We start from the raw sequence: 12609 nt of genomic DNA on the forward strand, positions 1-12609 counted from the left end.
CATGCCTCCAAGCTTGAACTCAAGAGGGCGATAGTTACCCTTAATTTTCGCAATTAAAGGTGAAGCACAATTTCTACGGCACTACTGGCACGAGATAGAAATGTTCTTATACACGTTTCCTAAACAGTCTGCTCTCCTGCCATTGGTCAGTTAAACATATAGTCTTGCCCACAAACTCATGCCATTAATTAAGCTAATGTTGATGTGTTAACCCAAATAACAGGGAAGAAATTCCCAGAAATTTGGCTATATTCTGGCAAATTTCCATTAAAGTTTTGAACAAATGTTCTTTCAGTAACGTTAATAGAATCTTCATTCAGTTATCTTGTCTTTAACAATGTTCTTAAAACGTTACCACAAAAACGTAACTTATACATCAGTCAAGGAAAATTGTTAATGTTGATACTTCAAAACTAACATACCCATAATGATTGAAAACTGATAAAATGGAATTGTTCCCTTAACATTTGCATAACAAAGAAAAATAGTGTTTAAACATTTAAAAAACTGGATGTTTTGAAAGTTTCGAGAACATTCCGAAATAACAATTAGAGAACATTCCAAAAACATTTTCAGGACTTAAAAGGTTAGTTCACCCAAAAATGAAAATTCTGTTGTTAATTACTCACCCTCATGTCGTTCCAAACCCATACGATCGTCGACTGTCATTTTTGGGTGAACTGTCTCTTTAATTGGAAAACAAATGTTCTTAGAACATATTAGCAGGGAATGTTAGGGAATATTTAGGGAATGCATTCCCGCAATAGGGAATGTTTTAGTAGTTCTACAGTGTTTTCATATTTGCATATTCCAAAAAAAGTACTTTGATATGTGACCCTGGACCACAAAACTAGTCTTAAGGGTCAATTTTTTAAAATCAAGATAATAAGCTGAATAAATAAGCTTTCCATTGATGTATGGTTTGCTAGGACAACATTTGGCCGAGATACAACAATCTGAAAAACTGGAATCTGAGGGTGCAAAAAAAAATCAAAATACTGAAAAAATCGCCTTTAAAGTTGTCCAAATGAAGTTCTTAGCAATGTATATTACTAATCAAACATTAAGTTTTAATATATTTGCGATAGGAAATTTACAAAATATCTTAATGGAATATGGTCTTTATATAATATCCTAATGATTTTTGGCATAAAAGAAAAATCGATAATTTTGACCCATACAATGTGTTGTTGGCTATTTCTACAAATATACCCATGCTACTTACAAATAGTTTTGTGGTCCAGGGTCACATATAAAAAGATATACTGTTTACTCATAAACCAGATGTATTATTATTCAGGTAGCTTTGCTTAGCAAAATTTTTGTCTGCCATTGACCTGAAAAAGAAAACCAACAGTCGAATGTATTTGGAGTTGTGTTCGGACACATTTCTAAATGCAATGACGCATGAAATTGCATTTGCATAACTAGTAGCGTTTGCATACACTTACTTGCATAGAATGTATGTTGTGTATCTAATCGGTGAATTTGCTGTTTATGTTCAAATCCGATTTCCTCCTGTTTTGCAGATTACCTTTCGTGCAGGACGTTGAATATGGAAACACCTCACATCTCGGAGACTGCGACGGTGAGTTTGTGAGCCTGTTTGGGAAGTGACCTTTAGCTTCCCGGTCTACCTTCAGCGCATGTCTCGTTCCTCAAGAGAATTCTCCAGCAGCTCTTCGACAATACAGAAAAGATCCAGTCTGGTCTGGTTGGAAAGTTTTGCTTAAGCAGTCAAAGTCACGAGAAAGTCGCAGGTCGCATTGGGAGAGATGGAGGAAGATAATGAGAGAGAAACAGAGCCTTGAGTCCTTTCTTTTTAGAAATTAATTGACTTCTTTAAAGTACGTGGCGTCCGTGTGCGAGTTAGCGACAGTGTTTACATTGTTAAAAAGACAAAGGATGGTTTATATTTCCAAACAATCAGAAGCTTAGATTCGCTTTCCGCTCGTAATGGCATTTCGCGAATCTGGCAGGATGTGAAACACTCTCTGTCAATCTCTCCAGTTTTCATGGCTCAGAATGCATAAATTTGTTCCAAAGTTCAGATTTAGCAGAATGTCTAGCAGCAGTGAAGTTCTCAAGTCTCATTTTTAAGAGCTCTCGAACATAACAGACTGCCACGGAGGTTCAGGCAGTAGAGGTTATATAGTATATCACTGCAGCCGTATAGATTCAGTCACAAAGGAGAGTAAGAGCAAGAGAGCACAGAATGAAATAGAATAAAGTTCAATGGCTTAGTAAGTTTGTACTTTCAAGGAATCTGTTTCTGTGTGGTAATTTTAGTTTCAGGACAAAAATGGAGATCTGTAGCACAATACGGGTGCCTTGTTTGGATTGACACAGTTTGATTAAGGAAAAGAATGATGGCCTCATTCTCTGACTTATTATAGTGACGTCCTGAACTTTTTAGGAGATACAAATGAATTTTGAAAGTGTATTTGGGTTGATGTGCCGTACAAACAGATCTGCAGTCAACAACTTGCTCAGTCAGCTTAAAACAGTGGTTCTCAACCTTTTTGACTCCACATTGTCCAAAAGGTATTTCTAAAACTGACAGCTTTTTCTGCTGTAATTATGACAAAGCTGCTTTTTTTTCTTTTTTATTAACGTGAAAAAATTTATTTACATGACATTGATATGTTGAACTAATTACCTCTGTAATTCAGTTTGTGATTTCTGAAGTTTCATGAACTGTATGGTCTTCAGTAAAACAACAAACTACTGATAATAAATTATTAATAATAATTGGTTATTGGTTAAACTGTATGGGGTAAGTTGTCACAATAGAAACCGGCCATTAAAATCTATTTTAGGCTTTTTGGCTAATTTTTTATCAGTTAAGAAAGTAAACAAAACTGTATATAGTATGAAACAATTTTCTATTTAAAATATATTGAATTGGAATATATATAATATTGTTTTAGATAATTTAATGTATGTATGTATATATATACATATATATATATATATATATATATATATATATATATAAAATATACAAATTATATATATATATATATATATATAATTTGTATATTTGTTATGTTATTGTAGTATTATTTATAATTATTTATTGAGTATACTATTATAATATTTATAAATATTTTGAATTAGCTTCATTTTTGTTTGCCTTTTTTATTTTAAGTTCATTAGTTACGTGATTTTGTCATTTTTATAATAATTATTCTAAATATTTAATTATATAATTAAACATAATATATATATATATATATATATATATATATATATATATATCTGATATATATATAATTTTAGTATTATATATATAATTAAATATGATATATATATATATATATATATATATATATATTTGGTATGTTATTTTAGTATTATTTATTCAGTGTACTATTATAGTATTTATTAATATTTTGAATATTTTGTCATTTTTATATGAATTATTATTAATATTTAATAATATATATATATTTTTGTCTCTTTAGCCTTAGTTTTTTAGTATTTTTGCCTGTTTTAATTTTAGTTGGTGTTTCAACTTAAACTTATTTGAGTTAGTTGCCAAAAGAACATTTCTAATTTTTCTAATATGTTTACTGTCTAATACAGAAATGGTTATAGTTTACCTTAACCACCCTACCCAGCAAGGTCCACCAGACCAGATCTAAACCAGTATTATCAAGCATACACAAGCCTGAAATGTTGATCTTTGCATTAGGAATAATTCTATTTTGTGAATTATCAAAGACAATACACGGTATTCAACCCTCTTATGTCTGCTGTTATATGTGCAATACCGCTCACTAGTCACAGTGTTATAGTAAATGCTTATATGAATGTACCAGGAGAGTCAGACTTCTAAACCTCAGAAAACCTGTACGATGTGTAAGTCCTAATATGCAGTGAGAGTGTGTTTACTCACTATACATTAACATTCAACATAAAGCTGGAGGCTGAAAGATGTATTTACAGAAAGAGGAAAGGGAGGGACGGAATTAACATGGAGAGCAAAATTAACCCAACGTCAAGAGGCAAATGAGAGCTAATTAAAGAGATCCTTGAAAAGAAATTTAGACACATTCATAATATAATGAGCCCATAGAAATGCGTCTGTAAAATGGCCGCCGTCTGGCCGGTCTAATATGATTTGGTTTTGGAATATATGAACCAGAGTCGCAGGCTCATTAAACTCAGCACTCCTGCTGAAACAGCTCGAGTCTGCCGGTCAGCCGTCCCTCTCGTCTACATCAAACGCCTGTCTTCTTCTGTCCTCGCTCTCTCCATCCATCACACAGCAGTCCGGTCATATTTTAAAGAGCATGAGACGAGTGAAACACTGAATGCCAAAAAAAGATCAGAACAGAGGGAAAAAAACAGAGCTTGTTTGAAATCACTCTGTTTGATGCTGCTGGAGTTTGACAGAAGAAGGCAAGTACATAAAAAATAGCCGTATAGTTTGTGTTAATGTTCATTTTAGATGACATTTTAAAGCTATTTAAGTTATCCAGCCAAGTACAGTGAGTTGCTTTCTCTTTGTCTTGTCAGTATTGCTGAAATAAACTAATTTACTGTAAAAAGTCCCTTATGCTCACCAAGACTGTATTTGTTTTTAAATTAAAAATACAGTAAAACAGTGGTATTTTTTGAAATATTATTACAATTTTTCTATTTTAATATATTTTAAAATTTAATTTATTCCTGTAATGGCAAAGCTGAATATTTTCATTTACATTTTTATTTACTATCACTTTTTATCAATTTAATGCATCATTGCTGAAAATAAAAGTATTTATTTCATTAAAAAATACTATTTAAATATGCTACAGACACCGAAAAGACAAAGATATCAGAAGAAACTGTCAACGGTCAGTAGGTTTCTGTCTCTTTCACTTGAAATGATTGCTACACCCTTGGGGACACACACATTACAAGCAATCTTGTAGAAGTATTTTAGTCTTTAGAAAAGGAAACAAAATATTAAGAAAAGGGTTCAATTGTTGAGTGTGTTGTGTGCAGCAGACTCCTGCTGTTACAATGAGCAAATGCAATGAGAGCTGCGATTCCCAGCTGAGACTAGAACAGTTTAATGGCAAAAAACAGAACAAGAATGAGAGAGAGAGTGCATGAAGAAGAGATCAGAAAATTGGGGTTTGCATGTGTATGCCTATGTGTCAGTGTCATTTCCAGTGCGTGTAGGGGAATAGAAATGTGCTCTCTGATTTTTTCACATTTTGGACACTACTACGATGGCAGTACCGTAGTACTCTTTGAATGGCTGCACACAGTATTCATTTATAAACTGAAAGAATGAGCCACCAAACATTGAACAGTTCGCCCAAAAATGATCATTTACTCCCCTTCATGTCATTCCAAAATGGTTTGTGTCCTTTTGCGGCCTACAGTAGAAGGAAAATCATTTGGACTGACATGTGGGCGAGTAAATGATGACAGAATTTTCCTATTTGGGTGAACTATTCTTTTAAAAGTCCTCTTACTGTCAAGACATTTACTAGTTTGGATACTGGGGTAGACGCAGAGTCTGACAGCTTCTCATTTCTGAGACGGCTAACAGCCCACACATAAACGGCACGGCTAGAGGAGAGATAGTCAGCGAGAAGAAAGCAAGAGAGGAGATAATAGAGTAGACTGAGAAAATAGAGGTTAAAACCAAGGACATCTCACAGGGAACAGCAGAAGAAAGACTACAACAAATGCTGTTAAAAGAGAGAAAGAGAAAGGCCAGGATTACACAAATGCCAATTCCAAGAAAAACGATTAGAAAGCAGTGTATGAAAAGCATGAGTCATCGACTCTAAAAACTGCTGCGTTCTTTGAATTTGCAGAATGATCTCTTTAGACTATTTAGATTTGTATCTACTCACATTTTCAGTACAAATCTCAGGTGCACAGGTTGCTTATGGTCAGTGATTGACAGCAGTTTTTGCATGGTCACGGTTCTTGAGGCAGGACTTCTAAAGGATTAGTTCACTTCCGGAATAAAAACTTTCTGATCATTTACTCTCCCCATGTCATCCAAGATGTTCATGTCTGTCTTTGTTCAGCCAAAAAGAAATTTGGTTTTCGAAGAAAACATTCCAGGATTTTTCTCCATATAGTGGACAACAGGTTGAAGGTCCAAATTGCAGTTTTAATGCAGCTCCCACACGATCCCAAGTCACATGATGGAAGTAAGGCTGAAGAATAAGGGTCTCATCTAGTGAAACGATCAGTCATTTTCTAAAAATAAAGTAAACATTTATACACTTTTTAACCACAAATGCTTGTCTTGCACTAGCTCGACTTGTAGTCATGCACGTAGGTGTAAGTACGGACCCAGTGTTTACAAAGCGAATGTGCGAAAAAAGTCACATGCCCTTTACCAAAAAAGGTAAAAGAACAATGTCGGACTCTGTCTTTTTGAACTGGAGTACACAGATGAAGAACAAACCATGCATGACCTGACGTGTAACGGAGGTCAGCGATAGATGCTGTGCAGGTAAATCTCACTCCCCTGATCTCAAGAGGCGCAATAGCGACTGATGTTAGTAGCTGCAGTCTTTAGCCTCCCTGTTAGTGAGCCTGCCTCCCATGCCGGAGACCCAGGTTCGAGTACCGCTTGGAGCAGGTGCGAGTAGGACCTGGGGGGGTTGTGTTGGTGCCGTGACCTGGATGGGAGTGAGGTTTAGGGAGGTGAGTGAAACAGAGGCCTGCGGTAGGTGTTCTGCAGGTAAACCTCACTCCCCTGATCTCAAGAGGTGCACTAGTGACTGATGGTAGTGGCTGCAGTCTTGAGCCTGCCTCCCATGCCAGAGACGCGGGTTCGAGTACCGCTCGGAGCGGATGCTAGTAGGACCAGGTGGGGTTACACATGCATCACAGGAAAGTATATTGATTTTTATATTTTTTAGAAAATGGCTTATCGTTTCACTAGATAAAACCATTTTTCCTCAACTGGGATTGTGTAGAGCCCTTTGAAACTGCAATTTGGACCTTAAACCCGTTGGCTCCCATTGAAGTCCACTATATGGAAAAAATCCTGGAATGTTTTCCCAAAAACATTTGTTTTCTACTGAAGACAGACATGAACATCTTGGATGACATTGGAGTAAGGAAATTATCAGGACATTTTTATTCTGGAAGTGAACTAATCCCTTAAGTGCAAGGTTTCTAAGGTCATATTCCATCTCTGAAAGGCCACGGCCTTAGTCTACTGAATCACACACTATATCTAGTTTGCTGAATTAGGAGAGACTGTAGTCTACAGTCTCTTGTTTTCTGATCGATTGCTGGGGCTGTAATGTACAGAAACTCAATAGATCAATTGGGCACCGCTTCATAAGTCATGAGGAGCTTCTTTGATGCTTTTGTAAGCCATTCAAGTGTCAATGTTTAAATGATTAGTCCTCCCGAGCATAATCGTGTCAATACAGTGTTTTTTAACTGCGTTTAAGTTTTAAACATTTTGCTGTTATTGGATTGTAACATATTTTACTCTCTTTCTTGCAGGTTTGCTACGTGAGAGTTTTATGGATGAGCCTGAAAGTCTTGTTACGTTGAATCTGTTGGTGGTCGCAGCAGTCTCCGCTTTCTCCACTGGGGCAGCGCTCTCAGGCCTGGCAGTGTGCTGGATCATGGGCCAAAAACATCGTCACCGTTCGCACAGCAACACTCCTTCAACCACTAGTCAGCGGAAGAGCGAGAAGGAACGTTGCATGATGGGACAAAGCAGGAGCGGCTCCGTGATGAGCGTATCCCGGCACAGCGGCACAGACCGGCCACGCTCGCAGGGAGAAACGCTCTTCGTCATGCCCAATGGTTGGGTTAAAGCAGGCGACTTGGATCCAGGTCTACTCCCCACGCCCGAGCAAACTCCCCTGCAGCAGAAACGCGGGCTACGCCTGTCTGATTCTGGATCCAGTTGGGACCAAAGCCAGACCTTCTTGAGCTCAGTGGGTACCCAGTGTCCACCTCCACCGTCCACCTTGTTTCTCAGCTCTAAACTTCTGCAAGGAACTGGCCGACGCCATGAGGAAGCCATCGAGACCGGCATTGACCGCCAACGCTACGTCTCTCTCTCCAAGTACCGGGATCAGGGAATACGCCCAGGCACGCTTCTTCGCAAGTCGGCAGGCGAATACAACTACCCTATGACTCCTCAAGACTCCCCTGATCGGCGGAGAGTGGTGTCAGCACCCAGCACCCAGATAGAGTACAGCGGGGAGCCTCTTCGCTGGACCCACGAAGGCTACATCTTCAGCAGTCACGGAATACCTCCAACGGGCCACCACTACACCCCGGCCTCGCAGCATCCTGCAGGACTGACCCGCTCCGTGCTCCACGGGTCCCGGGGGCTCATTGACCTGGCGGACTTCAGCCACCTGCTCGGGAAGGGAGGGAGCGATCGGACACCGACAGGCCAGTGAAAAGCGAAGAACAAGGATGCGAACAAGAATGCGAGGAGATTGTAGAAACGTGAGCGGTTGAAACCTCATGTGGACTGCGGAGCGCAACCTGGCCAGCCATAAGAGCTCTCTCTCTCTGTCTTTTTTACTACTCTCAACGGCTTGTCATCCTTTTCCTCATTTGTCTGGAACTGCTTGAATGAGGATGAGCCAAATGGACCTCACTGACTACGAGAAAAGCAGCCATTCCAGCTGGAAACACCTCTTTCTTCTTTCTATTTATCACTCACAATCACACAGATGTGTAGACAGAGATGCTTTGTCCCTTGCTGACTATGAGTGCAACTCACCAAACTGTAGCCATCTTGAAGACTATCTATTGCTGAATCTGTTCAGACCTAGACTCTCTTTAGCAGGTTACCCTTTCAGCAGATTTGTACGTTTGATATAACAACTGCATTTCATTTGGGAATTGGGACAGTTGTTCACTTCAAATACGAGCAAGAACCCAACAGTTCCTTGGAGTAATGACTCAGTGGTCAACGGTGGTTGTTGTTTCTGGCCGATACCAAACTCAAAACAAAATGCTGTGATTACTGGCGTACAGGACACCCCATTTACAGCAGTGTAATTGCTGTAGGAGCTTATTTGCAGAGATCAACTGGTGGAAGGGAAAGATTTGGAATGAAACTTCATTCTAGAACATTTACTACGGAATTGCTTCTCTCTCTTTTTTTTTTTACATCAGAGTGATTACTGATTGTTTTAGAAGAATTCTAACTTCTTGTAGCCCATCAAATTTATATTTTCTTCACAACGCTCATAGAAGTGTTGTAGTACTCGGGTCTGGACAAGATCAGACTTAGTTTCAAGTCCAAGTGCATATTTTTTTTTGGCTATTTGAGACCAGCTTGTTCAAGTCCGAGTCCAAATACTCTATTAATTACAGACAAGACTCAAGTAGTACAACACTGGTTTACGGAACAATGAATTTAACCTATTTTAGCATATTAAATGGGAAAAAGGAGAACCAAATTACAAAGGCAGCCATAGTACCCAAAATAACAACACTGTCTGTTTCCATCAGCAACACTTTTTCCATTCTAAACGCTTGTGTGTGGCATCACTACAGGTGGGCGGGGCCCCGTCTCACTGTTCACTTTGCAAGACACTTTGCAGTATGCCATTTTCTCTGATGCATCGCTTTGACCAAAATGTACGAATAGAAAATGCAAGATTTTTCCGTTGTATGCTTGGAAATCTTTTGTGTTTTTGACTTTGTGTTTGTGTCGAGCGAGCTGAGGCCTTTACCTCAGTATTACCTCAGCCTTGAATTCAGACTTTACAAGAGAGAGACAGAGAGAGAGAGAAAACTTTGGTCGGATGAGTTTCATGGCCTCAACCACATGAATTTCTGTGTTCTGTGTAGCTCTGTGAGTTTTATCAGAGAAACGAAGCTCTCTGAGAACTTCTGAACACGCTGGATTCCGAGTCTTTTTTGTCTTTTCGTTTCATTTCTTTCTTTTTTGTACAGTGAATTTTTTACACAGTATGTAAAATGTAACATGGAACAGAGAACTGGTAAATACACCTGCTGTTTTCTAAAAGACACAATTAGAGACAGAGAAAGACTCTGTCTTGAGGACCTTTGGACTCTTCTTCTCGAAGATGCCGTTTAACCGTTTCTCCTGGACTCTGAAGGAGGGCAAACGAGAATGGAAACCCAGGAGGAATCACAATGCGAGAACTAAAAGGACTACAGAATTGAGACATCATGTGACTTGAAGCCAGTTATGTTATTGGTTGCGTGTTTGTCTGTGAAGTAACCAATCACTTTGCTTGTCATGTCCATCATAATACATTTTGCCTCCTTATTTGCATTGGTTTTTAGACTTGGACATGCTTTTGAAAGTTTTTCATCATCAAGGGATCATGGATTGCATGTTTCCAGTCATGTAAACTGTCAAAGTGAAAACCCTGTGTCCTTAAGTCATTGTGACCTTATATCAGAAAACTACTAGAGTATTATAACCAAATGTACACAGAAACACTCTCTGGCTCTGTTCCAAACCCTAGCCAGGAAATTCTAAAGCAGTTTCATTCAAGATGTGAGATAGAGTTTACATTTATGCATTTGGCAGATACTTTTATCCAAAGCGACTTGCATTGCAATTAAGGTATATCAATTCATCCATTCCCTGGGAATCGAACCCCTGTGAATTTTAAACAGTAATATTATGAATAAACAATTAACTTAACAGCTTGCAACAGTTAGAAAGGTAACTGAGTTCAGTCTTTTTTAAAATTAAGTAATGAAAAATGTACTGTTTTTGATCTTATTAAAGTTAGCGAAGTAACATGCTATCATCAGACTAGTGAAATTAACTTAAAGGCGAAGTCCAGTTCCAGAACAAAAATTGACAGATAATGTACTCACCCCTTGTCATCCAAGATGTTCATGTCTTTCATTCTTCAGCCGTAAAGAAATTATGCTTTTTGAGGAGAACATTTCTGGATTTTTCTCCATATAATGGACTGATATGGTGCCCCGATTTTGAACTTCCAAAATGCAGTTTAAATGCGGCTTCAAGCGATCCCAAATGCAGATTCTGTACATACAAATAAAAACGAATGAGAAGCAGAGCCTACTTTTTTCCATTGCGGCTGAGAGGAGAACATCACTTGAGCTCTATGTCTTCTTTCCTATTGGCTGTCGCTCCCGAAAGTCGCTTTTCATTTGCATATAGCTGAACTTTGTCGCATCACTGAATGGCCCATCCAGTCGCTGTAGCTTGATGTCGCTCTTGTCGCTGGAAATCACCATCTCTCCATTGAAATGAATGGGACTGTGTCGCTTTGTTGCTGTCTGTCGCTTGTGGTGTGAACGGGGATTCACGGTATGTCGAAAAATTCCCATCTCATGTTCTCCCTCAACTTCAAAATCGTCTTATATCGCTGTTTTACCTTTTTTTGTTGAGGGTGTTTGATCTTCTTTGAATGTTCACTTTGCAAAGACTGGGTCGGTACTTCTGCAGCGATGTAGGATGATTTTGAAATGATTTTTGAAGTTGAGGGAGAAAATACGATTGGAGTTTTTCGACATACCCTAACCGTCTTGAGTCAGAATACACAGAGTTCAGGGAGAGCAAGACAAGACGAGCATTTGAGATTAAGAAGTAATTAAATTGTATTTTTTTTAATGAAAATAACCAATCGTTTCGATAGATAAGACCCTTTTTTTTCACAGCTGGGATCCTTTACAACCTTTTTGTTCTGGAAGTGAACTTCTCTTTTAATTTTAATGAGTCTCCTTAGGTACTGTTGCTGTCCAAAAAGTCTCAACTTCAGCTGCCTCTCTAGGCTTCGGAAAATACCCTCTTTCTCACCAGCTTCCTCTTTCCGCATGACCCGCACTCAACTGTCCATCTCCGCATAGCCTAGCTTTGTTATTAAACGTCTAATAGCATCAGTCTGTGAGATATTGAAAGCAGATGTCTGATTAGATGACTTGCCACACACACTTGAGTACACAGGAATGCACTTAATAATGGTTCTCATGCACCTGCAAGATGCCTCTTATTAAAAGCACGTGCTACTCGCATCACATAAGCATAGTCCTCTATCCTAGAGAACACGTATACGCCATTGCCGATGCTCTCAGAAAACACACACGCTCCTGCAGTTGTGGGCTACGGTCGGTTGAACATTGATTAGCTCATAAATCCAGCTGAAAGGAGAGTCATGCTTGATTGCGCTGTGTGTGTGTGCGTCACTGTGTTTATGTGTTTAAATTACTGTGTGTATGTATTTCATTCTCCTCTCTTCAGCATTGAAGATACACCAGGCAGGAAATAGGATCCAGAACAGAGGAAATACATCCCGGTAGGCAGGAAATGCAAGGATATAGACGCTTACCTGTAGGTCAAGTAATCAAATGGAGGAAGTAGCAAATGCGCTGTATGCTAATGCATTAACCATATGTGAAGAAACTTTCAGCAGTTTTCAAAAGAAACAAGTGTTTGCCAACAGAAAATGGAAATGCTAAGTTTGATAATAAGCTATGAAGACGCCAAAACAAGTGTTTCTTCAAAGTGTGACTTGTCGCATGCTATTTGTGTGATTGATACCTCAAATCGAGCAGCTTATTGAGGTGTGCTTTTACTTTTCTAAGTGATCAGAGTTTAGTGCCTGGTGGATGATAAAACACGTTCTACTTCTGAAAGAGAAA

At 38.6% G+C, this 12609-nt stretch overlaps 1 protein-coding gene across 4 annotated transcripts in view; it reads left to right on the forward strand.

Annotated features, from left to right (window-relative positions):
* The window catches only part of sema6ba (sema domain, transmembrane domain (TM), and cytoplasmic domain, (semaphorin) 6Ba), a 151695-nt gene extending 139462 nt beyond the window's left edge, over positions 1-12233 (forward strand). For all 4 annotated transcript variants that reach the window (XM_051134614.1, XM_051134598.1, XM_051134607.1 and 1 more), the window contains 2 exons: positions 1530-1588; positions 7486-12233. In XM_051134614.1, the coding sequence (XP_050990571.1) occupies positions 1530-1588; positions 7486-8402 (976 nt within the window). In that variant the 3' untranslated portion in view covers positions 8403-12233. The remainder of the gene's footprint in view (positions 1-1529; positions 1589-7485) is intronic.
* The last annotated feature ends 376 nt before the right edge of the window (positions 12234-12609 follow it).

Source organism: Labeo rohita, chromosome 2, assembly GCF_022985175.1.
Source record: "Labeo rohita strain BAU-BD-2019 chromosome 2, IGBB_LRoh.1.0, whole genome shotgun sequence".
Lineage (NCBI taxonomy): Eukaryota > Metazoa > Chordata > Actinopteri > Cypriniformes > Cyprinidae > Labeo > Labeo rohita.